The sequence below is a fragment of the Condylura cristata genome, unplaced genomic scaffold, assembly GCF_000260355.1.
Source record: "Condylura cristata isolate star-nosed mole 26May11 unplaced genomic scaffold, ConCri1.0 scaffold00004, whole genome shotgun sequence".
In the NCBI taxonomy this organism is placed as follows: Eukaryota; Metazoa; Chordata; class Mammalia; order Eulipotyphla; family Talpidae; genus Condylura; species Condylura cristata.
The window spans coordinates 29,561,608-29,589,182 of NW_004567105.1; the positions used below are offsets into that span (position 1 = coordinate 29,561,608).

General features: G+C 32.4%; 1 protein-coding gene across 1 annotated transcript in view; it reads right to left on the reverse strand.

Moving 5' to 3' along the window:
* The window catches only part of TRHDE (thyrotropin-releasing hormone degrading enzyme), a 324,987-nt gene that overhangs the window by 59,051 nt on the left and 238,361 nt on the right, over positions 1 to 27,575 (reverse strand). Inside the window, exons 8-10 of the mRNA XM_004675882.2 lie at positions 11,130 to 11,195; positions 10,344 to 10,531; positions 4,633 to 4,721 (exon numbers count right to left, since the gene is read on the reverse strand). Coding sequence (XP_004675939.1) covers positions 4,633 to 4,721; positions 10,344 to 10,531; positions 11,130 to 11,195 — 343 coding nt within the window. The remainder of the gene's footprint in view (positions 1 to 4,632; positions 4,722 to 10,343; positions 10,532 to 11,129; positions 11,196 to 27,575) is intronic.

Sequence of the window (27,575 nt, forward strand, 5' to 3'; positions counted from 1 at the left end):
TAAGTTCGACTTTGTTCTAGTTCTCCTAGACATAAATATGTAAAGTTATTTAGATCATTGTTTGTCTTTGGCTTATCAATATCCTGAGGCAAATAATGGCATTTATATATTTACTACTCTGTGACTTAATGGAAAAGTATTCTCAATAAATCTGAGATTCTACCAAGCTTAATCGATGGTATTTAGGAGAAAAATTGTTCTAAAATTAAATAATGGTTCTTCACATTTCTAATATTTGCATATTTCCCAAAATTTAATATTTAGACAACATTATATCTGTAGAATTTTGGAATTTCAACCCATTTCACAGGTGTAATAATAAAAAACTACAAAAAAAACAGTATGACAAAAAATAAAAAAACCTCACAGATTTTTAATAAATCATGTCTGTGAAGAAACTCAGTGAAGAAAAATTAAAATTGAATTTTTGAGGACATTATTTTCTCTTGAGTAATCCTAATTTTATCTTCAAATATACTATGATATTGATAATGAAATATATTTAAACTGATTGAACTAACTTGGATGAAGAGCAATTTTGATCATCTTTCACTTAAACTTTTAATAAAATTTTGGAAAAATAATGTTAAAACTTCAACCTTAATATATGAACACATGGTTTAAATTTTTATGATTTTGAAATGGTCATGAGTTTCTATGATAATAAATATACTTGTTGAAGTTACTTCCTATTTACATTTTAGATAATTGGTATAACCTATCCTCATGTAAGACACGTGGACTTAAACTTATTTAACAACTAATAGGAAGTAGAAACAAATTACAGGAAAATAACCCCTATACCTTCCAAGTCATATGACAAGAAGAAAAACAAGAATCTATTGTTTTTTAAGCATGCTATCATTAGGTTGATAACTAAAACCTGAAGATTAATACTGTTCCTGAGTATTTTTATGACTTTGTTATAAATGAGATCTTTGGAGAAATGATTCCCTGAAAGGTTTTATAATAGATTTTTAAATATCTTTTTCATTTTAGTTAATTATATCTCTAAAAGGTTCTTCAAATTAACTAATGGCAAACAATGAATTTAAAGAGATCTTTTTCAATATCCTAATGAGGTACAGTATGTAATGAGTACCATAATAAAGAGTATGGAAGTTATATTTAGAGTATTAGCAATAACAATTAAAAATCATATTTAGAATGAATGTATCAAAAATGGCAGAAGTCTTAGGCTCCATGAAGCACATAAGATGTGTTATGTTTAATAGTCTATAACATAGATGTTGTGTTTTAACATTCTATGATTTTTTTGGAAAATAAAAGAGGAAACTAGGTTTCCAACTCAAAATTTTTATAGAATAATAGAATTTAAAACAAACAGTAAGTTAGCCAGAGTAACTAAGGGGCAATGTGAAACAAACTTGGTACCACAGGTACTGTTTCTCCCTGGACCTTGTGAGAAGTAAGCTAAGCTCTGTAGAATCTATAGAAAGCTCTGTACATGATTGTAAACAACCTACAAAGTGTGTTTATGGTGTCAGGGGAGGGGGAAGTAAAAGAGGGGTAGAGAGAATCAATTTAGATTAGAAAACCAAATTCTTAAGACACTTTGGGCTAGTTATTTCTCAAGTTTTAATTTCTCCATTTGTAAAATGAAGTTAAAAATAATACTTTAAAGACCTGTGTGTCTCATATGAACCAAATTTGAGAAAAGCAATATAGCATTGTGATATTACTGCTAATATTGAGTTCTAATTTTTTTTTAAAGATTTATTTATTCATACAGAACTGGGGTACAGGCCAGAGATGTGGAGGGTGAGAGGATTCACCAGGACCAGAGTGGAGAGCAGAACAGGCAGAACGATGAAGTACACTGCTGAGGGGAGCAGCAGGCAGGTCAGGAGAGGTCTGCCACACCATGTGGTCACCTCCAGGGCAGGCGGGGATCGAACTCATGAGGAAGTGGCTTTAGCTTCGTAGTGCTGTGCTTTAAACTGCTGTGCCACCAGGAAAGGCCCTATTGAGTTCTAATTTTAAAGATCAATTTCTTTTATTTTGAATGTTTTCTTTCCTTAGATTGGCATTAATTTATTCCCTTTCTTTGCATATTGATTGAATAGTAAGTCAACTTGCAACTATTACACTCATAGTGTCTGCATTCTTAGTAATTTTGTAGTAAAAATATCACTTCACTTAAATTTCAGTAAATTAAAACTATTTTAAAACTGTTTTTAACAGTACAGTACTGTTTTGGAGTGAATTAAATATTCACTTCAGGGTTTTAAAAATTGAGGTGTCAAGACTATATGATGATTCATATAAAAATTATACTGCCTGTTATTTACCATGACTTTGCTTCAGTATCTTATGATGTCAAATCTATATTACTGATTTATTACTGATAAAGTATATTATTAACAATAATTAAATTTTATTTATAATTAAACAAAATTATTTTGCATAGTTGAGAGTTGAACAAAATATTTTCTGTGTTTGTGGAGAAACATTTTTATCAGTAATTATTGTCAATACATAAAAAAAGAGAAATAGCAATATATCAAAGGAGATAACAATCTTTTTGTTTTTCTAACTTTTGTGTGGTATCATCTTTTATTTCAACATCAGACTAAAGGACTTCATGACAAAGCTAAGTTAGATAACTGAACAGACAAAATAGAATGTTGACTATCTCTTAGGTCCCTTTTGGAAACTTTTTCCAGATTTCTGTATTCATAACAGTTTCAGAAAATATTTACTTGAGCTGGGTATTATCCACAAAGTCTCAACATTCCAATAGGGACAATGCCTATAAAGTAAAGCCAGAGACATTGCTATGATTTAATGGAGAATGACACACTGTATACTCTCAGTTACAAACTACACAACTTTAGTGGAAGGGAGTAAACCATAAATACCACAGTCTATGTGAACAGTATCTCCTATAGTTAAGCATATCACAAACCACGAAGTTATGTGTAAAACCATAGGAGGGGATGTTTTAGGCAAACAAATGTGTTCAAATATGTTGTTCTTTACTTCTAGTTCATAATTAAAGACTATGTAAGGGAAACAACTTTTCAAATACAATAAACTGTGGCTATTGGTTAAGGAACATGGTGACTTTTTGGAAAGTCTGTGAAATAAGAAGGTACAACAGTAACATTATGGAAATAGCTAGGAAGTTAGTGGGGGATGGACCTTGGAACAATATATTCTTCTCAAGTCCTTTACTTCCTAAAAGGACATCTGGGGACTGCTCCTGATGTTTGTTTCATTTTCCCCTAGATTAGCATCTATTCTTAATTTTCCCAATTCTTCTCTACCTTCCCAAGAGAAGTGTTTTTATTTCTGAAATGGTTCAGTTTCATGTTCTGAGCAATCTTATGCAGGAATGATTCCAGTCAAACAGTTGTATCAATACATGAACAACTCACTCTTCTTTTCTAACAAACTGTGTAAATAAAATAACTTCATGAAACTAAGAACTTTAAAGACAAAATGTGAATACAGAATTATTGTAGAAACGCTTACTCCAAAAGATCAATCAATCACAGTAGGAAATTTTAGAAAAGGAGAAACCTAAATTAAAAAAAATTCGATGGTTCTCTGCATTATACATTTCATATATAGTGTATACAAATGAAAGCAGTTTCATATTTTATTATGTTTCATAAAAAAATTCTGGAAACACAAATATTTATATGGCTGGCAAGCAGGCTAGATTCTACTGTGAGAACTTTTTCCTGTATGTATATGCACGCATGTGATTTGAACCTTTACAATTAGGAAATTGTATATAATAAGACTATGGGGGGGCAAAACTTATTATTTTCTTTATACCATTCCTTATTTTGAAAAAAAATGTGGTCATTTTAAATGAAGCTTATGAAATTGCAAGGCTACATCAATTAACATAAGAAAGCAGAAAAATAATGTGGGCCTATGTGACCATCTAAATCTAAATGTAATGTTACATAAAAATGATAATTGACACTTTCTTCAATTCATGGAAAACAGAAATAAAATATCTGCTTCACATACCAGCATGAAGGATTTAGATTGGATTCAAAAAATAGCTTTCTAACAGTGAACTGAAATAGGTCACTATCTTATTTCAAGATATTTAGAAATAGAATAGATTCTCATCTTTCTCTGCTCCTTGAGGTTTGACCTTACCTATGGGATGGTTTGAAGATTGATCAGGGGCCCTCCCTTCTGCCCCTGTAATTATCTAATTCTATAGACAATCTTGCATGAGACATTCTTTAGAAAGTAAGTGAGTGTAGTAAAGCAAAAACAGCAGGGAAATGCAAGAAAATTGTGGCCTGTATTTCACCATTCGGAAAATTGTCCTATTGGGAACTGTGATTATATGTTAATTACATTTGTTATTATAAAGTGATAGTTTATAACAGTAGAACTATTTGTTTTTAACTTTTCTCTTTACTATCAAAGAAGTAATTCCTTTTCAATAATTATGTAGGCTGACTAAAACTATGTAAAAACTATGCTCTATTACAGTTAATTTGTTAGCAGCGATCATTTCTCTATATTCCATTTTTAAATCTCCTTTATTCACATTTTTAAACAATTGAAACCAGAGATTAAGTTACTAAACAATTACCTAAAACCAAATAGTTCCTCAGGGGCAAATATATATTTTACCTGATTTGTTAGACACCCAAATAATTGCTTCTGAAGACACATGGCTTCTATTTCCTACCACAATAGTTAATGGAATCTGCCACAGGTAACTGCAAAATAAAATACAAGCTTTAAAAATAAAAATGGTTAAATCAAACAAATTATATTTCCTTTGCAATTTCTCTATGATTTGTATTCTTTTTTCTCTTTAGGGGAACTGAAAAAATTTCCCCATTCCTAACAGTAAGAAATAAGGCAAGAAGATAAATCGATTCTTTCAGTGCCATGAAGTAGGCTTGGCTTCCAAGAGTTTTAATTTCAGTATAAAAGAGGAATTGCCAAAAAATCTATTTATACTGAAAAAATAAAACAGATTTGTATTTTACATGAAAGATAAAAATTATCAAAAATCTATAAATCTGAACTATACCATATGTTGATTAAAGTACATTAATTAGATTAATGCACATTTCAGTTTTCATGTATGTACAGACCAACATACTTTTCAATTATCTGTGGAACTATTCTAAAAAAAAATTATTAGCATATTTTACAGAAAAAATAATACAGCCCACCTAAAAGCATTTAGCAAAGCAGAAATGAAAAAGTTAAACTAATCAGACCCCCTTTAAACGAACAATACAAAGAATAATGTACAACACACTTAATGTACCATTTTCTGAAATGGAATTTCCAAATTGATGTGTAGAGATAAGTGAAGACTAGCTATAAAAGAAAAGCGTCATTTACATTTTGATTTATAGAATAAAAATCAAGGCCTATAGTTGTACTTGATGTAATAATAATTTAATCTTAAATGACTAGCCAGATATAAGCTGGTGGATCTTGCCAAGGAATCTATTGACTACATTTTATTTCTTTCCCAAAATAAAGCCAGATTATTGTGACTTCTTGCACCATTAGCAACAGGTATGACCAACAATGTCCAGGATGTGAAAAATATCAAATATTTTTTAAAATGTAGGAAACTATATTTATGAGTTTAACTACTATTAGAGTAAATGAAGAATGGCAATTTTTCAGAGAACATGTCTGATGTTATACAACTTGCAATACAATGACTAAGCTTTTTGGGATATAGGAAGGGAGAGCCTCCCCTTTAAATCGATGTTGTAGAATTTAATTGTACCATTCACAATAAACAAAATTCAGCAATAGTAAAAAGTACAAATTGAAGCTTGGCAAAAAAATCCTAATTTTATATCAACTTCTCCATCTAATATGGGAAGTTAAGATACTATCTTTAAGTATTAAAATTTTCAATTACATGCTAAACTTAGACAAATGTGAGTCAACAACATGAAGACATTATTTCCTTTAATTTAAAAAAAAATTTTCATACAACTGGGGTATAAGACAGAGGTGCTGGTGGGCAGGGGGTGAGAGGATTCACCAGAGACAGAGTGGGGAGTAGAGCAGATGGATTGACTGAAATACACAGCAAAGGGAGCAGTGGGCAAGACAGGAGAGGTCTGCTGCACCATGTGGATCACCTCCCGGGCTGGGATCGAACTCGCATTGCAATGCTGGCCTTGGCCAGCTTCTGAGTGCTGTGCTTTAACCCACTGTGCCACCAGAGATGGCCCCTATTCTATTCTGACCCTAGAAGCTATCTGCTTAACCTACACTACAATAGACTGCACATATGTGATGAGGAAGTAAAAAAACTTATAGTAGATAAACACAATTCTTACGGTAAGTTAGTGACTACAACCCAAATAAGCTCTTCAGCAAATACCTCCATTACTTTATGTTAGAATATGCCATAAAATTTAATGATTGATTTATTGTAAGAAAGATGAGGAACTTGTTATATTTCTTTTACAATCATTAAATAAAAATGCTGACCCTTTTTTAATTAATTGGAATAATTTGTGAAGAGACAGCAATATCTGAATCTCAAACTAAGCTCATTTTTGAGTACTTAAAGTGTTACAAAAGACTGGAAATGGAAGGCATTATATAAATTACTCTTGAAGTAAATTGACTGGAATTAGATTGAAGATTAATTAAAAAAAAGACCACATCAGTCTACAGGTTAGACAGATAGTAACTTGCGAACTTGGCTTTTTACTTGTACCATTCAAGCTGGGGTAACTAAATTTTGAAGCCCAGTAAGTATCAGTTAAAGGGTTAGGCATAGCTAAAATTGAAAATGGTTAAATATTTTTTTGTAGCATAGTCAAAAATGTCTTTTAAATCCTATTTATCCTTGAAGTAAACAAACATAATTTTACATGTATTTAAACTATTATCTTCTTAATAATTAAGAATATCGTTGGTAAGCTTTGATATCTAAGTTTTAGTAAAAGTCCATAAAGTAAAAGAGATTCAAGTCAACAACTGCATTTTACTTATAACCAATTTCTTATTTATAGAAAACACTGTAAATGATTGAATTTGCATTGCATAGCCATGCAGACATTAAAATAATAATAATAATAATAACTCAAAGAAATTTAAATACAAGCATTGGGTCATTTTGTAAAAATTTTAAAATAAAACATGTTTTTCCTAAAACTGTATTTGCACTCTAATGTGTTTATCTCATGCACACACATAAATTCTATAAACTGTCACAAAGGTAAAAAATGACAAGTTAGCAAGCACAATTGAAATTTGTATTCATTTCTCAAATTTGCACTTAGTCAATTTAAATTATTTTCAAACCTATCCCAGCAATTTACATATTTGAAATATTCACTTGAGCTGTAACTTCACTTGAACTTTAAAGTTAAAGAAAGCATGGTAATTGTCTTGTTTTATGATTATAAATAAAGGGCCAGAAACACAAGATAACTCTGAGTGAGGAGCTATGTCTGGCCTCCAGTAAGAAAATCTAAGATGGTAGTGACTTCTGTTTAAAAAGAGACTGAAAAATTATTTTATCAAATTAGACTGTGTAGGCCCTCCCTGGTGGCGCAACAGGTTAAAGCGCAGAACTAAGAACTGAGAGCCATTCCCGCATGAGTTTGATCCCCGCCTGCCCCGGAGGTGACCCACATGGCATGGCAGACCTCTCCTGACCCACCTGCTGCTCCCCTTGCACTGACCCTGCACCTCTGGCCTGTACTCCAGTTCTATATGCACAAATAAATATATAAATTTTTAAAAAAGGTTTAAAAAAAAATTAGACTGTGTCCCAGATACTTATTGCTGACTTGAGTTTTAGTCATCTCATTTGAAACAAAAAGAAAATTCCAAAATTAGAACCAAAAATGGCATTTTAAAAGACTTCTCAGTTATCTTTTCTGTAATAGTTCCTCAGACTATTTGCTATTGTTAGTTAACATTTTTTAATAAAATAATATTTATTCTAATGACTATCTAAAGGTAGAACAGAATAGGTGTTTATGTTAGCTTAAGTGAGAAATCTTTTGTAACAATTGACCAATATTAGTGAATCATTAATGTAGATCTGTGGCCTATTCAGTGGTTGCTGTCATTGGGTTAATAAGAGAAGGAAAATACAACTATGGAGATTAATATAACTCCTTATAGTAGAGGATTCTGAGAAGTTGTACAAGTATATGAGGTGACATGGCTTAATTCTACAATGCATTGTCTTTATAAAAAAAAAACTAAACAAACTCACAACTTCCCAAATACTAAAATGATAGCAAACATTTCGCTCATTTTTTATGAGCTAACTCCATACAATTATCAATATAAAAATATTTCCTTTCTCTACTGCAATATGGCTAATGCATATGAAAAAATTAAAAATGTTCTAGGTATTTTGTAGTGACGTTCTTGTACCCCAACAAAAGTAAAGATAGAGATGATTATGCAGTCTCAGAAAATATCTACAATTCAAGAAATTTCTGGAAAAGACATGCATTGATTTCAGCTATTTGATTATATAGTTAAGAGCTAGGGCAATTGTATACAAAGAACAGACAAAATTGCGATTGAAGGTTTGACCATAAAGTGAATTAAATTATCCTTAAAATAAAATTAAACACTAAATTTTCAACTGTAAGTTGTATTATTTCAAAATATATAGGAAATAATTTTTTAACTACTGGGAAGCCATGCACTATCTTACTCTTGATATTTTATATGCCAAGTTCTCAGGGTTCAACATGATCCGTACAATTTTATAATGACAGTAAAAGCCAAGTTCTTTAGATGTTAGATATAAGAGCTGGGAGAAATTCTCCCTTTAAAGAGTCAAATTCATAGCTGACACATCTGATACGTGTTAGAGGCTGACAGTATATTTTTGTTCAAAATTTGTTCTGTCATTTGTGTGTCCTTTATGTTTTCCTGCATCAGTGATGCTTATGTCAGACTGATCATTCTCAAAGGCAGGGATTTTCCACAGTCAAATAGTTTTTATGTATTTCCTGGCAAGACCAAGGTTGATGCCTAAGCATGTATTGCCTGGGTCAGTTGGGGGACTAGCAGAGACAGTATTTGGGAATCCAGGCTGAGTAAGGAAGCAGTGAAAGTGAAACCCTATCAGTGTGGCAGACAATACTGTTCTCTATAGATTCATACAGAAGGACTGCAAAGGACAATATAATGTGCATATATACATGTGTGTATATAGATCACAGTATTATCGCATTAATGAAATAAGTTATGTAGATATAATTTTGTATTATATCATTTTGTGGGTACATATACACATATATGTACTAGATGTGTGTATGCATATATATCACACATATATACCACACACAATAGAGAAATTTTAAAAAATGTCATCCTAAATTTGAACCCATTAACCAAAAAACATTCATGATTTTCTCAATTACTTCTACATATAGCCAGTCTTGTAAAATGTCTATCTGGGAATGATTTCATTCCTTTTAGAGATTAAAAAAAAAAGTAAACTTAAAGTGTGCTCAGAGTTCCTAGATGCTGGTAGAGGATAAAATCAGATGCCTAATTTTTCAAGTTAATGAGATACACCATGACCAACCTAATTAAACACCGCATTTTGTTTATTAATTTTAACTTAGATTCCTGCCTATTATCCCTTCCCACCTTTTACCAGGATACCTTATAAAAAAACTAAACTGATTAAATTTCTATCTTTCTTTGACTCAGCCAGGAATAATAATATGTAAAACAATGAAAACATGATGTAGAAAAGAAACATCAAATGATCAGTAATTAAATAAGGGTTTCAAAAAAAAAATAACTACAACACATAAAAATTCAATGTTGTATATGTCTTTAAACACTAAAAATAAGGGAAGTGAATTTATTTTGATACTAAATAGAACTGATACTTAGCTGATCTAAAAATGTTTCTGGTTTGAGTTCCTTTGCTTTACACACCAGTTAGTTGTGTAAATTTTTGGTGTAAATTAATCTTTCTAGATTGTTAGTTTCTGTTCTCTTTATTTATAAATTTCAATTTGGATAATTCCATTTGATTCATTTCAGGGCATCTGAATTTTCTTGAATTTAATTCAGCAAACACTTAAAAAGTAAAAAAAAAATCACATAATCAGTTCTTTAATTCACCACAATAATTTAAAATCTGTGTTCCAAAACTAAATAACTGGTGTGCTATCTCCTTAGTAATTAAAATGTCTGAAAGTGGGATAGAATAAGGAGTTAAACTGAAGATTAAAAATACAAACTATTTTTCTTTTACAGCATTCCAGATTGTACTATCAATTGCTTTTTAAATGTTAATACAAAGGGAAATAAAGTAAAACCAGTTATTTCTCACATAAGTAAAATTGTTGTACCTGTTATTCTGAAGTGAATGTGCTTTCATTTTAGCACTGATGTCATAAATAAAATGTTGTTGGGTAATTTTGATTCTATTTTCTGCTGTTGTATTTCCCAAGATGGTGATAACAGGATAACCCATTTGGAGTGTCCACTGATCCATTACTTCTTGTATATTGACATATTTTCCATTTCTTCTTAAAACCTTTAGAACCAAAATTGTATAAATTAGTTTTATAAACATGAATTATAAACATAATTAACACTAAACCATTTTCAATTTTAACCTATATCATTTACCTAAATATGAAAATATTTAAAATCAGTGAAGCTAATACAATGTGTTAGTAAAGTTACTCTTCTAGCCTTAAGTTATACTTTGTTTGCATGTGGGGGTGGATGTGTAAATGAAAGTATTAAGGTTTTTATCTAATAGGAGATAAAACATACATTATTATTAAAGCAAGAACACCTGCAGGATCATTCAGTATCTCCCGTGTGTCTATATCATATTCAAGTATTTTTATTAATATATATAAAAAGTTATCATGAACATCAGATACTATGTTAAATTATATTTCAGAAGCATTGTTGTTCTCAAGGGTAGGCAAGTTATCTTTTACTACCACTTGTAGTTTAAATAATTTTAAACCCCATTATCTTAAAAAATATTAAAAGCAATATGCAGAAAAGGGATCTTTAAATAGTAAAATTAAACTGTCAGTGTCAATAAAAGCTACAGATGTTCTATAAATTCAAGTATTACAAAAATACTTTGGCATTTGAACTTTCTATTAGTTTACCTCTGATAGTGTATTCCAGAGATCATTTCTGGCTGCATTGCCATACTTATGAATGGTTAAATAATCCTACAAAGAATATGAAATTATAATTATAATTCAAACAGCAAGCAATTACCAGTAAACACACTTATTTCTCAATTCAATTAACCATTTCCATTTGTTGGAATTACAAAGAGGAAGACATGCAAAAAGATGAAAGATTTCATTTTACAATGTTCCAAAGAGATTAAGATGTAGCATTTTTTTAATTAAGTCATCAAACAATTCTAATCTCTCAAAGTGATTTTCATATGCACAGCCACTTTTTATAATTTCTAGGGTCAAAGATCTTCCTCTAATTTAGCAAGCCAACCTCAGCCAATTTTGAAGAGACTGTCTTTGCAGTGAAATATTTAGGGGAAACATTCCCACCAGGCTTTATGTTAAAGTGATGAAAACATATTTTGTTTCATAGGAAAAAAATCTCTGACTTGTAGGCTGAAATAAAGAGGCCATAAGAGTGCCAAGTATCCTAGTCTTACTGCAAAGGATAGGCCACTAACTGTAAAAGTAATACATGCTTATTTCTATGAATTTGAAACACATATTAAAATTTAATTTAAAAGTCAGGCTTAAGTTCATTTAATATTTCCAGATTTAGGCCTTCCAATCCTATTTTTGATTAATAGTAGTTGAACTCACGCATGTTTTACCTGATTCATGCCTTGCTACCTTCCAACAAACATGATTTATGTCTCTGAGAATGTGCAATTTAGTTATGAATATTGACATTATTTTTTCAGAATCTAAAGTTCAAAAACAAATAGGAAGTAGTATTTTACATTATATATCAAAGGGCTCCTTCCATTTGAAATTCTACCAATTCTACCATCTCTAGTACATAGGGGTAGTAGAAAAAATATCTACACCACATGAAGGAACTGTAAGCAAACCTGCTGACTTTTTTAGTATTTTATGTAGAATAGAATAGTTTAGAGATTAAGTTGATGAAGCAAATTTTGTGAAATGCAAATTTTAGCACCTGTGGCAGACTCAGCTTTGTGGAGGGCTCATGCACAGCAGGTGGTAACTCCTACTTAATCAGATTCCTAGGCACGCACTGCCCTGCACTAAGTGATCACAAATTCATCATCAGCACCAGACGTTGCGAATAACTTAACTGAAATAATACAACCCTGATAACCTCTCTGAGCACCAATTGTGTCTTTGAACATGCCAGGTGAGGCAATTTCAAGTAGAATCCAGACACCAGGATATATAAATAAACCATTTTGCAATGAATTTGCCAAAGTGATCTTTGAGCCTTTTGTAGCACTTAAACTTCTAAAATTTGGGAATGAGTATTGTAAAATGGAAATTTAAACTTTACCTTACTCATGTTATAATGAAGAAAAATAAAATGAAAACTACCTAGAACTGGGTTCTCCTTATTGGTTGTGCTGCCAGGATTATCCAATAAGGAACAAAGGAATACTGTGTGGCCCTTAAAGTCTCATTACATCAACTACAGGTAGAAACCTTCACAGCTGGATTATAAAAATTCAACTGTTCAATGGTGACTTTACCTTAGCCTGATACTGATCACTGTGTAAGGTTTGGCTTTTTTCTCAATTCAAGGTGATGTTTAAATTTATCTTTCAAGAAGATAGAAATGATAATTATCCAGAGTTAAGAAGTAGTTCCAGAGTGTCTGACTCAGTATCCGGGCAGACAGAAGCCTTCTTATACCCCCCAGTAGTTCCAACTCTTCTTTTCCCCGGCCCCTCTATGTTTTCCTTAGTTATTTCCTCTTGAACAAAATAGTCATACTCAACTAAGGACATTTTGGGTTGTCTTTGCTGAATTACAAAGTAACCAAAAAATAGTGAATAGGGGTTTTTCGATAATCATTCATTCATTTCACAAAAGTACAGTGCACCTTGCACTGGCTACATAGCTTTTAGCTGCTGGAGAAATGGTAGAAAAAGGGTTACTGGTAATAGTTGCAAATACTGAAATGTGATTTGTGTAGGAAGCTTTCTGTAACCTAAGCTGTCCAAGTCTTGGTACAATAACCATTTGACAGGACAAATTCAACACTTGGTATGCAATAAAATAGGAAGATTTTGAGTTCTTTTCAAACTTACAAGTCAATGATTATGGAAATGACTGAAGTTAGGAATCTGAAACAGAAATTTATGTTTATATTTATATGCATGAGTCAATCAGCAGTAGGTTTGACATTATGATAGAAGAATCTTTTAATATTAATTGGAAGAACATTTGTGATTTTTTTAATACTATTTCAGAACTAGTAGTAGTATGGAAAAGAATAAATAAGGATGACCACTAGGGAATTCCTAAGGAATATAACCAACAAGTGTGTTTTGATTCATAAAATGCAGGAATAGGAGTTTGGCTATTCAAATTTATGCTCCAACACTCCCTAGGTGAATAATCTTTGGCCAAGTTATAGAACCTTTATATGCCAGTATTCACATTTATAAAATAGCCATAAGTAAAGTACCTGTTACATAGACTTTAATATCTGCACAGTGTTGGAGAGTACCTCCTAAATATTCAGTAGGTGCTATATTCTTTGTAATCATTTCAGACTACAAATTAGAAAATTAAGTAACAGAAGGAAAAACATCATTAACACCAATAATTTATCATACATGGAAACAATATGTGCCTCCTTTTAGCACTGTGTTAATTGCTTTATGGTTTATCGCATTCAGTCCACATGACATTATGAGGTTGAGATGATCATCACCATTAATCAGGGCACTGAAACTCAGATTCTAGTCCATGTCCAACCTTTAAAACCTGTGCACACAATCAGTGACCCAAGTCAAGCTCAGCTGAACTCACTGCCCTTCTGCAAATCAGACCTTTGAGCAGCGCTTCTCCCGAGATGGTCCCTGAGCCCACCTCAAGGAGGCTCCATCTTGCTGTACCATTTGCAGATCCTTCCTTTCACCTCTTTGACAATTTACAGCATCTTCTCTAAATGGCTAATTCTGTCACTGCTTCTATTCTGTGTTTTTCAAATTTGATCTCTACCAGGCATTTAAAATATTTTACATGAAGTGAAACATAAACCCCTGCTACATTCAGAATACAGTCCAAACTCCCTGATGTAACTCAAAAATGCTCTTCATGGTCTAACTCCTCTGCACCTCTCCAGTGCCATCTGTGACCTTATGGTTCCTGTCTCAATTTAGCCACATTCAGCATCCTGAAGACACACATTTCCCCAATTTTCTGGTTCTCTGAACATGCAGTTCTAAATTATTCTTTTCTTATTTGCCTACTTAAGTCCAATTCAATCTTTAAGACTCTAGGAATTATTTCTTGCCCATACCCACCCCTTCCTACTTCTGAGTTCAACAGCCTTCTTATATTTCCACAGACCATGTAAGAGCATTTATCACACTGTGTTATTATTGTCTGTTTATTAGTTTGACTATCCATATAACCTATAAACTTGAATCAGTGGGAATCCTATTATTCCCTATTTAGCGCTGTTTGACCAAATCTGTGGGCCCAGGCTGGAACACGATAGATGACGGATATAGTTGTGTGATTTCTGCCTGTCTTTATGCCATATACTTTTCTACTAACAACTGAAAGATGAAGTAGAGGCTTCTGATCCATCCCCCCAAAGGTCACATTTAAACATTAAAACAGGACATAATTTATTATTTTGGTGCATATTTGTCATATAGAAAGCTTTCATTAACAGTTGCAACCAAATATGTCATTAAGAGATGGTGTAGTATGGATAGGAGAACATTTTGTTGAACTTCCTTTGCTTACAAGGGACATGGATCATAGTACTCCATGTGTAAAAACCAATGGGATCAATTAAGACAAGGGGACAAGTAAAAGGTAAGCTGTGAAAATAAAGCACTATTATCATTTTTGGTTTACATGAACATAATTATGGAGTACTTGCTCTTTCAATGAGTCCTCAGCAGGGAGCTAACTGTAGAACTGCTTTTAATCACAGGACATGGAGAGATGGCTCATTAAAAGCCAAAGATATATGGACTGGTTTATATGTGTTTAGCTGCAAATAACCAAAAAATATAGCCTAGAATGATTCTTTTTAAATGACAAGATGCATTCTTTCCTATTATAAAGGAAGGCAGGCCAAGGCTGCAGCTATTTTTCTCCAGACTTCTTCTGGCCCTATTTTACTTATATTTAGCTTCACCCTTAGTTTGGAGCTAGATGACTGCAGGATCATATTCAGATATGACAATGCACAGAGAAAGGGAAAGAATTTCTTCCTGATATGATTTTATAAAAGTCAGCATAGTTTCCCCTTAAATTTACATCAAACTCCCCCACATTTCTCAGGTATTATATCACAAGCTCTAGCTAAAACCTGTTAATGAAGGTTTAGGGAGTACTGCTTGGGAACTGATCAAGGCAGGAGCCAACTCAATGAAGTATAGGAAAATATACTTCACAGTTTGATTAAAAATAGTAAGAGGAGGTTAATTCATGGGTAAACCACCATCAGCATTTTTCCCAATGAGACAAAGGATAGAGCTCTGGGCCTCAGTGATACTGATGGTAAGAATGTTTCTAGCTGCTAAGATTGGCTTGGGAAATGCCAGCTAGATTCAGGCACTGACTTTTCTATATAAAAGAAACAGTTGAACTGGGGCTTAAAGTAGTATTTTTTTCTGTTATGTTGGACCTCAAATAGCGGTAGTGAACAGTTTCTCCTTTTATTTCTTTTTTTTTGGATTATACATGGAACATCCCCTTTACATGGAAGCAACAACTCACCCCAGAATCCTGGAGGAAGGCAAGAATTATGCCTTCCACAATTGCAATGGAAGAGATAACATATTAAATACTCCCACTCTGCTTCTAAGCCATGCAGCTAAGCCATGGACATATGCCCTGGCCATAAGCAAGCAAATGCTTCCTCCTAGGACCTTGACTCCTACAGGGTTAGCACAGACACTGGGTAGCTGCAAGATAATTTCCTAAGAAGGTAATACTAAGAGTCCTGTGGCATTTACGCTTGTGGTAGCAACCAAACCATCTAGTCCTTCAGCATAACCTTGACTAGGTTTTTTGTTTGACTTCTGAATCTCCCGTAGTTCCAACTGTTTGGATTTTTTTGTTTGTTTGTTTGTTTGTTTGTTTGTTTGTAAGCTTTGTTCTCTGGCCTTCCCCCTGGTTCCAAGAGTTGTCAGTTTAACTTAGTTAATTTCTGTGGCTTATACCCTAAAAAACCCTGACTGATATAACACTAATGGATGATAGACGCCAAACAAAGAACATCTATAAGTTTTCTATTTAAACCTCAGAAAGAAAAAAATCCATCACATGCAATTTGTAAAAAATATAAAACAAAGACCACCCAGTTCTACAGTAACTTTCTACACTTTCATAGTCATGAATAGTAGCTACAAAGAGACAGATACTTAATTAAAAAATAAATAAAAGAGACAAACGAGGTTGGAGAAAAACCTTGTTTGAACATAGCACAGAGTGACAATGACACCAAACGATAAAATGATAAAGCTATGCAAAACTGTGGTCATAATAAAGTTTGAGAGCAGAGGCGTTTAAACTAGAAACCATAAGCTCTAAGTTAAGTATCTGTCAAGTAGATGCATTACTAGAGTAAGGTGACCTTGAAGAGATTCATGGACATCAACAAAAGCATATTAAAAGCTGCCTGATCATAGCAATGTCACACAAGGATTGGGTAAAACCCACTTGAAGCCTGACCATATAATTAAGAGATCGTTTCTATATTCCTTAACCTTGAAAACTAGGAACAAGGAGACTAAAACGGCGACAGATTACCAACTAAATTAGAAGGAAGCTGTTGATATACTAGAGAGCTAGATATTATTTTGTTAAGTAACAAGTGGAAGATTGTTACATTAGTTAAAATGGAGTAGCAAAGCACTGAAAAAGTATTATGTTGGAATAAAGAAGTAGTGTTTACATTTTAATTCTATTAGGAAAGAACTAATGATGAAGAAGTATAAATAATTGTTAAGTTATTAAACCTTTGTTTACCATTAAGTTATAAATTTCCAGGAGGAATATAGTAAAATGTGGGAACTAAGACAAATTTTTGAGTTACAACATTTTTGTTCACTAGAACGAAAGGATGTTGACTTTAAGAAAGAAAACTATTTGAGTAGATAAAAGAATAGTGGAAATATCACCTATATCATTGCTTTCATGCCAATTTTACTTATTTTTAAATGTGTCTACTCTTCATGAACTTTTAAAAATGGCTTACTTAGTATAGGGATACTGAGATATTTCAGTAGGAACAAATAAAACCATTTTGCATGCTTTAAAAACCCCATTATCTTATGAATATACATTTGTAAAATCAGTATACTTTCTTAAGGAGTTGCTAAACATAACATTCATAACAGAATATCAGAAAAAAATTAAATCAACCTACCAGTGCATACAAGATTTTTTGTTTGTTTTAAATTTGACAATGACATAGTCTGACATTGGTTTTGTTAGCAAACATCCCTTAACTAAAAATTACAGATCACATCATCAGTGCCTAACATGCAGATGCTACCAGAACAACATTACCACTGTTGAATTTGTACTCCATTCTAGAAAAACCTGACAGGGCCCCACATCTGTCAGTTAAATAGTATGAATGTACTTAAGTCTGTAGGAGACTTGTGGGATACTAAAATATTCCCAAGTCTCATTTCTGTTGCGAGCCTGAAAAATTACTGAGACATAAAATGAATCTATTGGTAAAAGTGAAGTTTGTGAATTGCTTTTTCCAAATGCCTGGTAAAGGGTTTTGACCACCAGAAGCTCACAAAATAGAAAAATTATATACTGGCTGGTTAAAAAAAAAAAAGGCACTACCTCTTGTAAATCAATAAGTTTATAAGCCAAGCACACAGCACTCCCCACATACACCCCTTTTCTTGATCAGTCTCCAGTGCTGGTGACTAGTTGAGAAGAAAATGTAATTTTCTGTGAGAAGGAATTAGAGTGTATGTTCAAAAGAACTAAAGGAGATTCCCAGGCTGATTGTTAGCAGTCACATAATCTTATTACTTCTCTAAACTGTAATTTCTTCAATTGAATAAGGTAAAGGCTATATACAGTATTGACCTAAAAATAACATAAAACAGTAAAGGATTTTTCTAACACTATCAAACATTTTTCTGTGATTTCTTTACCAACAGTGAGCTAGTATAACTCTCCCATCTTTAAAACAAGTTTTCTATACTCCCCTAATTGCCTAACTTGTTTTTCTGATCTCTTTCTTTGACAAATTTCTTTAAATTTTGTTCTACATACACTGTCTCCATTTAAACATCTCCCATTCATTCTTAAACCCATTCCTCTAAAACCAATAAATTTACCCCAAAATGCCAAAAGGTATCTTTTTCAGTCTTCATCCTATTCCACTTCTCAGCTGCAATAAACCTTGTTGATAAAGTCCTGAATGTTGAAACAGACGTTCCTTGGAATGGATAACATCACACCTTCGGTTCTGCCTGCTCCTCCAGCTATTTCTCCTCAGTCTCTCTCTGAACTCTCTTCATCTCTCAACCTTAAAGTTCTTGTGGTTTCCAAACTTTTTTAACCCCAAAAGCTCCAAATCATTCTTAATTGTCTTCTCTTTCTCATTTTTTCTCTTTCTCATATTGCATTTTTCAATCAATCACCAAGTCCTTCTCAACCTTCAAAAAAACATTTCTAATACATCCCTGTCTCTGTATATTGACCACATAAGCCTCCATCATCATTCACATGGTTATTAAAATAGTCTCCTAATTTTATCTTTTCATTCCTGGTGTGTTGATTGCCCCATTGTGTTACAAGTAGCCAGGTAACTTTCTCACACATAAACAAAACAATGTCCCATCTCAATTTAAAACTATTTACTAGCATCACGCTGCACTTAGAATAAAATCCACTTGTTCTTCCTAGAATAAGTCATGTTAGTGCAGCATGACTAACTGCTGCTTTTATTACCTAAAACTTATTTCTTGTCCTAACAAACTGCTAAACCACATCTCTTTTCCTTGAACATGCGCAATTCTTTGCCTCAGACCTTAATGCAGCTCTTCATCTTGTTTGAATGATCTCACCCTTCCTCCTATTCTTACTCATCATTCAGACCTCAGTAGACTGTCTTATCAAAGAACATCCTCAAACACCCAATTTTAAATCCCCACATCTACCCATCCAGCCCTATATTCTCTTAGATCTCTTTTTCTCTAGTATGTACCCCATGTAGTAAACAGATATGTATTTGCTTTTTTCCATTAAGTGTCAATCATTTTCCACTATACGAGTCATGAGAATAGCGGCCAGCATGTCTGCTGTGTGTTGCATGCCCTGAGTACACAGTACTTATCATGGCATCTGAAATGGCATGGCTGTGTGACATGTGGGGTAAATGAATGCACATGTCTGATGGGTGAGCAATGTGCACTGTAGACATAAAATGACACAGAGCTGGTGCAGGAAAAGAAAGCACAATGTTAGTTCATTAGCACAAAATATTAAGAAACAATTTGAACACTAAAATGAGCTATACAACAATCATAAGGAGAAACCTTGAAAAGAAGAGGTGACTCTAGAAACTGTCAGAGGAAATGAGATGTTGAGGATAAATGGATAACTCTCTTTGTGTGACAGGTTAACAAAAGCTCTTTCTATCATAAACAAAAACAAAGGGGTATAGCAGAATGGATTTTTCAAAATGCATTTGAACCATTTCTAAGATAAGCTCCAAATATCTAATTTATGTTAGGTAGGTATAGCATTCCTCCTAAAGTGCTAATTTATAATATAGCTTTCATAACAATAATTTTGACATTAGATATCACAGAGAGGAAAGAATGTATAATTAATGTTATGGCTCATTACTTTTACTTTACTATCCCCATTTATACAAAATTATGTAAAAGGCAAAATAATTTCCATCTTTAAACAAATAAAAAACACAAATATATCACAAAGGATTTAATGAAAAGAATATGTATAAAAATTTCAAACTCATTTGTGATATATACTAAAAGAGCAATGGAGCAATTTCTGTACTTAAGTTAGTACAAAATTTATTTTGAAAATTTTAAGACCTGATGCTGTTTGCTTAGTGCATTCTAAAAATAACTTTTAAACATTTTTTTCTATGATATAACAATGTTACACTTTAGAAGAAAAAAGTGGCATTATGATTCCAGAAGAAATAAAATATAATTGGAAAGTTTATAACTTAAGATTATCATAGTACTTATTTAAAAAATGGGGAAAAATTCAATCTTTACAAACAAGGGAAAACTGTATTATGGTACATCTATGCCATAGTACTATCATAACACTATGTATTAAAATGATGAAGCAATTGTAAAAATGTAACTAGGAAAACATTTCTTCCCAATTTAGGAAGGTTTTATTTAAGCATAAAAACTTGCAACATTGCCAAGTATGTAGTTGTAGGTTATTAATGAACTTAAGGAGAAAAAACAAAATTAAAAAGGAAACGAAAGAAAACTGCTGATGAAAGAATTAAAAAGATCAGAGAAATATACCTCTAAGGCAACTTTAAAGCACTGCTAAATTAGCAGTCTCACCAAAATGTGATGTCTAACTTCTGATTAGCAATCTAACTAAAACATAGACAGTTTGTAGGTTAGTGTACTGATGAGTGTACATATTTAAAGATCAGTATATATTTACTTGTGTACTAACAACTATATCTACCCATCAACTAAATATGTCTAATAATTTTACAGATTTATTTTAAATAAACCTGTCAAGACATCATTTTATGGTACTAACACTATTAGCTAAAATGTCAAATATATCTTGATCTCTTAAGTAACAGGTACAAGTAAACCAAAAAATATAAATTTACAAGGTCTCCCATTAAGCTGGATAAATTATTATAGGGCATTAGGATAGATAAAACATCTTTTCAAATAAGGTGTATCATTTTTATTTTTTTACCTCATTCTTCATTTTATGATTTTTTTCATCTCAGTTGTAGTCTTTGTGGACTTCCTAACACCTATTTACCCACGTGCCATCACCATAATCTTGTGCACTCTTCCCACCCCAGTTTTGATCCTGTTCCCCTTTTTACCCCCATAAAATGTCTCTGGTTTATAGTTATTTGTTGTTTTTCATTTTTATTTTATTACAACATTTTCCCCCCTGATCCCTCACAATCCTGCTATGAGTGAAACAAAAAGCATGAGTTTGTCTTTTTGATTGCTGAGTAGTATTCCACTTTGTATATGTACCACTTCTTTTTAATCCAGTCATCTAGTTTTGGGCATTTCAATTGATTCCATGTTTTCCCTACTGTAAATTAGAACAGCAATAAACATGGGAATGCAGGTGCTCTAAGGACACAGAAACATTGATTAAATAAGATGGTTTTTTTAAAGCTACATAACCAGTAGAGGGTTATGATAAATATCCAGCTAGTGATTCGTTAATATATTAACTACAATGAAAAGAAGTTATTTCATTCTGATTCAGAAATATAAGTAACTATGATTTCAGGTTTTATTACATTTGTTTATTTTCTTACATCATTGTTCATTTTTGGACACTATTTGATGTCTGCCCTCAGGTGTTGCCTCCATAGTCTTCCCACCGCCATAGCACTCTTGATCCACCACTATAATCTCTTGTGCTCAAATTTTTTTTAAGTATTTTTTTCCAGAGGAAGTATTCTTGATTCTCTAGCCCTAAAAAATTTTCCCTATAAGTATATCTATATTTTTCATAAACTTCTCATTAATTTTAGCTTTGTAGTTAGGACTCTAGTAAATGATTTTAAATTCTATGATAAAATTATTACATGGTATTGCATGATCACAAGAAAGTATTATGAAGTGTTAACTTTTCTACCTATAACTTACTGAAAAAGTACTGCTACTTAAGGAAAGCATCGAAAAAATTGAGCAAACACTGTTTATAGTCATTCATTTTAGATTAAGCATGATGTAGCTACCATCTGATGAAAACACAATGTTATCAATTCAGAAAGGAAATTAACTTTGACACACCATCTCTGTTCTCTATTATTTTCTGGCTTTTCATTTATCCTAAAACCTATGTGGAAGGGAATAAATTCTCTCACAAATGTAAACCTGCAGTTATCACATAAAAGTACTGTGTGTACATGTTAACATAGAACTCCTCACTGGAACACAAGTTATTGAGTATGTTGTTGCTGCTAATAATCCCTCTGGCTTTGTGCCTGTCATTACCTTCCAGCCATCAGAATTTTATGAGCACAATCCAATAATAATGATATTTCCCTTTTGCTTTTTATCCACACCTCATTGCCTTACATTGATTTGCATAAGCAATTTCCACCCTGATAATTGGAGCCAAACATCTTTTTGTAGGTTACCTTATGGAAAAAGGCAGTTAAATACTAATCAAGAGAAATCTTTCTTTAGTCAACCATATTTTAGATGATGTTGAATTACTTTCATCGGTTGAGCAGAAAGGTGACTCACTTTCTGACATGGATTTCAGGGCTGGAGATTATATTAAGCTTAACAATGGTGTTTCTTCATAATTTCAACTCCCTTATATGTTGACTTATAACAACATGAAGAACAGTAATGCTGGGTTCAAATTATTAAAACAATTTTGTTTTCTTTGAAGAGAAAAAGCAACAGTACTAGGTACTGATTATTTTTTAATAGCTACTGAGCCAATCAATGTTATTTAAGGATTTCATAATTATGGTTTTATTTATTTATTTACAGAAAAATCACAGAAAGAAAAAAAGTGTTCCTATGGAGATTAAAACAAGACAAAATAAGGTAAGAGTCTTATAAAAAAATTTGTCTACATTAATCATTACCTGAATTACTATTTTAAAAATAAGTATGTAATATTTATGCAGTCAGGAATTGAGTTACAGAAGCTTAAATTATAAAAATAACATAAAAGATGTAGATGTTATTTTTTTTTTATCATATGCGTGAGCATTACTTCATCTCTGTGAATAATAATGTATACAGACTCAACAAGAGCTTTAGTAAACGAAAGAGGCAAGAATTGCTAAATGATGATATGGAATGCAATTTTTTTTTTATTAAAGGAGGAATTTAGAGGAAGCTTTTATTCACAGGAGCAAGGATGGTTTCAAGGGAATATGTGCAATCAACAAGAACTTCTAAAGAGACAGGAAAAAATGAGGACAAAATTGCAGTATATATCTTTTCTAGGTATCACACAGAAAAGGAAAAGTCAACTATATTGGACAATGAAAAATGGCCAAGACAAAGGGACACAGAAATTAGGTTACACTACTGTACTGTATACCACACTGCTTATGCGTGTAACATTATAATGAGAAAACCATATTCAAGCACTGTAATATTAAAGTGTTATGGTGCTGTGAATGGGTGAACTTGCTAGCTTCTCCTCAAAGATGACTCACAGGAAATTTGGAGATTTTTATGTCACAGACAAAAATGAGGTCAAGGTAAGAAATACATTATGTATACATAAGTATAATTTGAGCCCAAATGCAACAGAGAGTTACTGCTACTCCTGACTATCTCTTATATGTCCCACTTACACTAAGTCCCTGTAGCTAATGTGTCATCCCATGTTTTTCTCAGTCATTACTCACTGCCGTCATTGCTAGGAGAAAATCCTGGACTGGGAAAACATATCAACTTACTCTCCAGATGTGCTATGTGAAGCTGGTCTTAAATTAAAAACAATTTAGGCAAACTGCTGCTTAGAATTTTTTCTGCCTGCATTTACCATATTCCCAGGAGGTTTGGGCCACCTGGAGGTGAGAATGGTAGAATGAGGAGCCAACAGTTGTGATTATGCCAACCAAAAGTTTGAAATATTTAAAGTTAAAAATAAATTCACAATAGGAAATTGCCCTGTCTTTTCTTCTGTTCCTTTTTTTTTTAAAGAGCAATAACCTTAGAAATCTAAAAATTTCAGTTATATTACTGGTACTGATTCACTGGGAAATAATGAAATAATCATTCAAAATAGAGACTGGAAAACATAGACCACAGGCTACTGGACTATATTTGTGTAGTAAGTGAATTATGATCACTGATGGATTTTTTTGTAATTTCTCCCGTTATGTCCTTATAAAATGACTGAAATCAGTTAAAGATATTCTATTCTACATACAGAAATATCACAGACTTAATACAAAGGTCAAGATAAACATAAATAAATCTATTTTAAAATAGCCATATATAAATGACACCCTACAATATTAGTACAAATAATATTTAATCAATATCACAAAGAAATTGATAGATTGTGTCAGATTATCTATGACCAATTTATCCTGCTGCATTTCTACATTCTTTTGTTTTCTAGGAGCTAGAAGTCTGGATGCTACTTTCTTAGACTCCTTTGTGAGTTAAGTCCAAGTTTAAGGCTTGAGATGCACAAGTAGGAGATAAGGAAGACCCTAAAGGAGAAGCCATCACTGCTCCCACAGTAGAGAGCAGAAGGTAGAGTCAGAGCAGCACCACAGATTTCCAGAAGTACTGCAGGCAGCTAGAGATACTGATGTTAGTTAATTGTTAATTACTTGATTTTATGAAATCTAGCAGTGAACTGTCTGACATTTATTCCTCTGTTTTTCCAAACCTTTTAGAAAATTCATAATTTCTGTATTAAATTCCTTTCTGCCTCAAATACCTATAGTGGTTTTGGGCTACGTGATATACCAGGAAGAGTTTAGGGAACAGACCCAGTAAAGTGGTAATTGATAGCTGCTTGCCTATTTTTGATCATATTTAAATGAGGTAGAATTGTTGAACAAGGGTAATCCATAGTTTTCAGGGTCAAGTCAATGTCTTAAATTACACCCACAGTTGTGCAACTTGAAGAATTGACTTTGGGAAAATTTCCATTGAACACTGTGGTAGAATAAAGTTGTTGAGAAGGATGATTATTTCTGACTAGACTAGAGGAAATGAAAACTGAAAAGTATAATCTCTGTACTTTAAATTCTCAGCTAAATGTATGCAGAGGGAGTCAGAAATCTGTGACTGTGCTAAAAAGAGCATATACCTCGTATAGCCTTAGAATCAATATAACCAAAAATCAGACTATGATTTAAAATTCTGAGTGGTAAAATTATAACTCAAGTACATTTCATGGTGTTATGTGAAAATTGGGGTAATGATTGAGAATGAATGAAAACTGGAATGAACACTGTGAAATTTTGAGACATAGCTTCCTTTGGCGTCAAAGGTAGCTTTTTTTCTTATTTCTGAAAAAGAATGTTACCCCTTATTTGAGTTCTGAATAATGTCAGTCAACAAATAATACTGATTCTCCTCAATACCAACCTCTAACACCTGTAAGTAGAGCAGAATTCCAGAAGATTTCCATTACAAGTGGACATTAGGACCTTATAAAAAATAGCATATACTGAAAATCACAAAGAAATTTCAACATTCTTAGAAAATGTCATCTAATACAACTAACTGCAGCTTACTCACAAAATTATGAAGTATCCAGAATAAAATACAAAAGCAAGTAACTTAAAAACAATGGAAGTAGAATTACTTCATAATCCAAGCAAAAGGAAACATATCAGCAGCAAAACTCACTGTAACAATAAAGGTTTCATATACAAGGACTATATACAGGGAAAATCACAAAGTCTTATAATTTACAACTCTGAAGTTCAACAGGGAGTCATTGTTGTACTTCTACTTTATAAATATTCCTATCAAATTAAAACAGCTGTATCAAATTAAAGATATTAAACACTATCTGTCTAGGTAGTTAAATGCATTAAATAAGTCTTAGATGAAGAGAAACTAAAAGATGAATTAGAGAACATTCAGTTCACCACTTGAATTTGACTATAAATTCAGAGGTCAAAAAAGAGTGACTTATAGGAATCCAACTAGCAATAGAAATGAAAATCATTTCACTTGACTTACTGCATTGCTTCATGCTTTCCATGAAGCATGGAAACTATGCCTGTTACTCTTTTTAGAAATGGATTATGTAGAACAGTGGATATGTGGAATTTGCACAAATGTGAACACTTCCACATCTCTAAAATACATTATTTATGAGCAACACACATAATCCGACAATAGTTCAAGTTTGGTTTGCTCTAGGTTTTATTTTCAGTTGAAACATCAACTGGAATCTGCCTTATTCATGGCAGCCAGAACTAAATTTTTATTGATGAATATACTTTCTTTTTACAAAAGGGGTTTTGACAATTTATTTTTAAATGACACAATACTAAGCCTTTCATGCATCAGACAATATTTAAGAACAGAGTTAGATCAAAAATATCAAGAATTCAGACCAGGGAAACTTGTGATGAATCAGTATGAAACAGTTTACTAGATCTTCTAATAGTTGCTCCAATGGCTCATTCGGCTACCAGGAACAGAACTTTTCTCAAAATGTCACTTTTCCTATCAAATTAAAACAGCTGTACCAAATTAAAGATATCAAACCTTGTCTATTTCCAACCATGAAATATATGCATGAGTTGAAATTTAAAATGCATTTTCCAAAACGAAAATACTACAAACTGCAGAAAAATGTGGTTGAACTAATGCTCGGATAGTTTCTAAGTTAAATATGAACATGTAAACTGACCCAGTTTTCAAATTATTTCTATTATACGTAGTTTACAATTATATTCATAATTTATATCTACTTATATTATTTATTATATACTTATTTTTCATTTTTTCAATTATATATATTTATGGTTGTGTTTTGAAAGTATGCTTGCTTTGTTCCCAAAAGACCTAATTAAGATAGTTCATAAGAACAAAAAAAAGGACAAAAGAAAATGTACTATAGGCAAAACCACTAATATAACAGTGTTACCATGTACAGTATAATGGCTAAGGTCCAAGTATGAAAACATAAAAAGAAAAATAGAGAAAGAAAGGAAAGGAAGGAGGAAGAAAAGAATGAAGGAAAATAAGGAAGGAGGAGAGAAAAAATATTAAAAATACAAGGAAGACAAGACTCACCTGCAGTTTGGGATTGTCTACAAATGTAAGTCTAATGGATCAGCCTGAAAATATAAACTAGGACTTGTCAACACAGAAAAGGCCATGGTATATGTAAAAATAATTAATAGATTTGTGTGTGGAGGCAAGTACTAACAGTCTGGTTAATTCTTGCAATGTGTAAACCAAGACTCTCCAGAAGCCTTGCAGGTGGGAAATACATTACTATCAACTCTGTGACCGCTCAGCACCATGGCATGAAGTGTCTGTGCAGGAGGTCATTTCCAAAATGCATCCCATATATCTTCATGCACAAGAGATGATCATTTATCACCTCGACATAGGGATCTACTGTAAACTCATCCAAACTGCTGATGATACACTAAATCAGTTTGAGTGATGAGTATAAATAAAGCTGCAAGCAAAGTACTGAAGGATACAGATCTATCTGATCAAT